The sequence below is a fragment of the Carlito syrichta genome, unplaced genomic scaffold (genome assembly GCF_000164805.1).
Source record: "Carlito syrichta isolate Samal-C Ts95f unplaced genomic scaffold, Tarsius_syrichta-2.0.1 Scaffold312194, whole genome shotgun sequence".
Lineage (NCBI taxonomy): Eukaryota > Metazoa > Chordata > Mammalia > Primates > Tarsiidae > Carlito > Carlito syrichta.
The window spans coordinates 449,011-453,597 of record NW_007256290.1 but is presented as its reverse complement, the minus strand read 5'-3'; the positions used below and the strand labels follow the sequence as shown (position 1 = coordinate 453,597).

Sequence of the window (4,587 nt, the reverse complement as noted above, 5' to 3'; positions counted from 1 at the left end):
AGATGTGACAGAAGCGCCAGGCTCTGGTGCAGGAGTGAGAGGCTCGGGACCTCTGTCCTCCCTGCTTGGAGCTCCTGGGAAGCCAAGTGGTGGGCAAGAAAGCAGGAGGCCCATGAGACCCCAGGGTCTCAAGGAAGGAGGGCAAGAGGGTGGGGACCAGGTCCCCAGAGGACACACTCCTCCCTTGTTCTCTTTCCAGGGTCCAGAGCACCTGCTCTGTACACACAGTGACATGTCGGACCCTGAGATGGGATGGGTGCCTGAGCCCCCAACCATGACGCTGGGGGCCTCTCGGGTAGAACTGCGGGTTTCCTGCCATGGCCTCTTGGACCGGGACACACTCACCAAACCCCACCCTTGTGTGCTGCTCAAGCTCTACTCTGATGAGCAGTGGGTGGAGGTGAGAGCAGCTTGGGGTTTCTCCTTAACTAACCTGGGTTAAGCCTGGGAAAGGAGGGAGGTTTGCTGGGAGCAGCGAAATCCCAGTAGGGAGATGTGAGGACTCTGGAGGGGGGAACCTTTTCTAAGTCGTTTGGGGAACCTTGGAGACAGGTGTGCCATAATCACAAGCACAACCCATTTTACAGCTTTTACAGAGTCCCAGGGGGTCCTGAGATTGTCCCAGAGGCAATGGGATCACTCCCAAAGGCCTTATGATAGCCCCAGAGGACTAAAGGTACAGTGAGCAGGCTGTACCCCAAGTTCAGGGGTCATCTTAGGAGAAGAAGAGCTGGGAGCTAGGGATATGGGGCCCAAGAAGAGCTGACATGACCTGGGTGGTCTAAGGCAGGGAAAAGAAGCCTCGATCCCCAGAGAGCTCTCTCCCCTGCCCCCCACCATAGGTGGAGCGCACGGAGGTGCTTCGCTCCTGTTCTAGCCCTGTCTTCTCCCGGGTGCTGGCCCTGGAGTACTTTTTTGAGGAGAAGCAGCCCCTGCAGTTCCATGTGTTTGATGCAGAGGACGGAGCCACCAGCCCCCGAAATGATACCTTCCTAGGCTCTACAGAGTGCACCTTGGGCCAGGTCTGCATTCCCAGTCACCCCACCCTACCCCATCCTACCCTCATAAGCTTCTGCTTCTGGAAGCCAAAATGAGAGAACATGAGCTCTGGAGCTAGTTCAGTCAGAGCTTAAATCCCATTTCTGTCATTCACCGGCTGTTCAGCCTTGGGCAAGATAATTAACCTTTCTGAATCTTAGTTTCCCCATCTAAAAAAATGAGGGGTCATAGTGCTTCCCTCTCAAGGCTTCTGCAGAAATTGAGTCCAATTCTAGCCGAAGTCAAAAGGTCAACCCTTGTGGACACTCCGAGAGCACTTATTATTCTACCCCTTGTAACATGGCCAAGGAAGGTGGGGACATCACAGCTGGGTCTCCTTCTACCTCTGTCCCCAGATTGTATCACAAACCAAGGTCACTAAGCCATTACTGCTGAAGAATGGAAAGACTGCGGGCAAGTCCACCATCACGGTAGGCAAAGTCACCTGTATTTTACCTTGGGCCAGGCATTCAATTCCCTTGTATGGACATCATGGCGATGTCATGCCCAGGACCTCCCTCACTTAAGGAAAAGGGCATAGGGTAGCCCTTGTGGTGGGGTGGGGTGTCCTTTCACTTGTATCTACCTTGCAGATTGTAGCTGAGGAGGTGTCTGGCACAAACGACTATGTGCAACTCACCTTCAGAGCCCACAAGCTGGATAACAAGGTTGGAACCCCAGAATCCAGGCCCCTGTGTCCCCCGTTAGTCCTAGGCTCCCACACAAGACAGATCCCGGGGGCCCAGGCCTGCTCTCTCCTCGGTGTTAGCCCCCTCCTCTGCCCTCCTTGCAGACCCCATCAGACGCAGGGCCCTTTCCCCTGTATCCCCAGGATCTGTTCAGCAAGTCTGACCCTTTCATGGAGATCTATAAGACCAACGGGGACCAGAGTGATCAGCTGGTTTGGAGGACCGAGGTTGGTGCCTGGGGCTATGGGGATGGAGGTGGGGAGAGCAAAGTAAGAAAACCCAGACAGGAGGTGACCAGTTCCCTGGTGCCTCTCCAAGGTGGTGAAGAACAACCTGAACCCCAGCTGGGAGCCATTCCGCCTGTCCCTGCATTCCCTATGCAGCTGTGATGTCCACCGGCCTCTCAAGGTGAAGCCCCAGCCAAATAAGCACAGCCTGGTCACAGCGGCCAGCCTTCTGTCTGAGACCACCCCCACCCCGGGTGTGGCAAGCCTATTCCCTCTTCCCCATGTGATCAACACATCCCACTGTGGGATAAATAACAGGTCACAGCTCAGTGTTAAGTTCCCCACAGGTGTGCCTTTTATCAGTGACCAAAGTCCCTGCCAGACTGAACCAAAGAACAAAGTCCAGCAAGTGGCCCCTCTGAACAGGTTGAGGATGTCTGTTTGGGCCTAGAGGCTTCGCGGCCCCTACTTCCCTGAGAACTTCCCACCCCCCACCATGAACCACTGCAAAGCATCCCTGATTCTGACCCCACCCAACCCTCTGCCTTCTCAGTTCCTGGTGTATGACTATGACTCGAGTGGGAAGCATGACTTCATTGGCGAGTTCACCAGCACTTTCCAGGAGATGCAAGAAGGAACAGCAAACCCTGGGCAGGAGGTGCCACAAAGACCCTTCCCCTGGAATCCCACCCAGCTCCCTGGGAGAATCTTGAGGGTGGTGCTGAAGAGACTGTGGGTGACAGGAGGTGAAGAGGGTGGAAAGTAGAAGGACCGAGCCAGGGGGGTCTTGCTCTGGGAGGCTCTACTGAGAGAGGGTGAGGGGTCACCTGATGGACTTGTGACCCTGAGCTTGTGGGTTGGGGTCTAGATGCAGTGGGACTGTATCAACCCCAAGTACCGGGACAAGAAGAAGAATTACAAGAGTTCAGGGACGGTAGTGCTGGCCCAGTGCACGGTAAATTCATTTCCGCCTCAAGCCTTGCCCCAGCCCTGCCCCAGCCCTGCCCCTGCCACAATTTAGACTCGACTCTTCCTATGTTTCAAAAACCAGTTTTTCTAATTCTGGGAACTGGGAACCCTTGCCCTATCTCACCCCCAACTGCAATCTCAGGAACTCTGGCCCTTCCACTTTCCCTGCAGAAGCCCTTCCCCAAGCTCACTCCTCAAAGGACTAGCCCATCCCCCTCACCTTACCCATCTCCCTACCACCAGGTGGAGAAGGTACACACCTTCCTGGATTACATCATGGGTGGCTGCCAGATCAGCTTCACGGTAACAGTCCAGAGGATGGGGACACAGGCAAGAGGGAGGGACTAAGTCCATAGTGAACAAAGGAGCCCAGAATCTGCACTGCCCTCACTTGAGCTTCTCATGAGCTTATAACCCACACGCATTCCCAACCATCAAGCTCCCTGCGGGCTCCCCCAGACTCATCTTAGTTTTCCCTACACACCCCAGCTCTGGCCCAGCCTCTCTGTTGGCTCTCATGGCTGCAGCATGACCCTTTCTCCACTCCCATCCCCACCAGGTGGCCATCGACTTTACAGCTTCCAATGGGGACCCTAGGAGCAGCCAGTCCCTACACTGCCTCAGCCCCCGACAGCCCAACCACTACCTGCAAGCTCTGCGTGCTGTTGGAGGCATCTGCCAGGACTATGACAGGTAGCAGGGGGTGGGAGAGGAGGAGGGACAGGGAGGGAGGCCTTGCCTGATGGACCCACAGCCTTTTCCTCTCCTCAGTGATAAGCGGTTCCCAGCTTTTGGCTTTGGAGCTCGAATTCCCCCCGACTTTGAGGTAGGCTGGGTGCGAGGGAAGGGAGGAGATGGTAAGTGAGTCAGACAGGAAGAAAAGACATCCCCCTCACTGCGCTCACCTTACCCTGCAGGTGTCCCATGACTTTGCTATCAACTTTGACCCAGAAAACCCTGAATGTGAAGGTAAGATGGAAGATACCCTCCAGCCTCACCTTCCCCATACACACACTTGCCGAACATGCAGTATACCCCATTCAGGAGCACAGACTGTATTCCCACAGGCCCAGATCCCTGGTCCTCCCACCCATCCAAGGCCTATCTTCATTCATAAGACTTCCAGGCCAGGCACAGTGGCTCAGCCTATAATCCCAGCACTTTGGGAGGCCGAGGTGAGAGGATTGCCTGAGCCCGGAGGGTTTGAGACCCGCCTGGGCAACTTGGTGAGATCTCGTCTCTACAATAAATCACAAAAAACTGTCTGGGCATGGTGGCATGTATCTGTAGTCCCAGCTACTTGGAAGGCTGAGGCAGAAGGATCGCCTAAGCCCAGCAGGTCAAGGTTGCGGTGGCCGTGAGCATGCCACTGCACTCCACCCTGGGCAACAACAGTGAGACTCTAACTCAAAAAAAAAAAAAAAAGACTTGCCGGGCTCGGTGGCACAGCCTGTAATCCTGTGCTTTGGGAGACTGAGGTGAGTGAATTGCCTCAGCCCGCGAGTTCGAGACCCGTCTGGGCAACTTAGCGAGACCTCATCTCTATAGTAAATCAAAAATTAGCCGGGTGTGGTAGCCCGTGCCTGTAGTTCCAGCTACTCGGAAGGCTAAGGTGGAAGGATCGCCGGAGCCCAGCAGGTTGAGGCTGCAGTGGCCGGGAATGG

At 55.3% G+C, this 4,587-nt stretch overlaps 1 protein-coding gene across 3 annotated transcripts in view; it reads left to right on the top strand.

Moving 5' to 3' along the window:
- CPNE6 (copine 6) overlaps nt 1-4,587 on the top strand; it is a 7,933-nt gene that overhangs the window by 1,938 nt on the left and 1,408 nt on the right. Inside the window, exons 2-13 of one of the 3 annotated variants that reach the window (XM_021718440.1) lie at nt 229-400; nt 843-1,022; nt 1,395-1,469; nt 1,632-1,706; nt 1,871-1,954; nt 2,046-2,135; nt 2,508-2,612; nt 2,823-2,909; nt 3,167-3,226; nt 3,483-3,616; nt 3,695-3,749; nt 3,841-3,892. In XM_021718440.1, coding sequence (XP_021574115.1) covers nt 233-400; nt 843-1,022; nt 1,395-1,469; nt 1,632-1,706; nt 1,871-1,954; nt 2,046-2,135; nt 2,508-2,612; nt 2,823-2,909; nt 3,167-3,226; nt 3,483-3,616; nt 3,695-3,749; nt 3,841-3,892 — 1,165 coding nt within the window. In that variant the 5' untranslated portion in view covers nt 229-232. Of the gene's footprint in view, nt 1-199; nt 401-842; nt 1,023-1,394; nt 1,470-1,631; nt 1,707-1,831; nt 1,955-2,045; nt 2,136-2,507; nt 2,613-2,822; nt 2,910-3,166; nt 3,227-3,482; nt 3,617-3,694; nt 3,750-3,840; nt 3,893-4,587 lie in introns of all 3 variants that reach the window. The other 2 variants (XM_021718438.1, XM_021718439.1) reach the window with 2 other exon arrangements.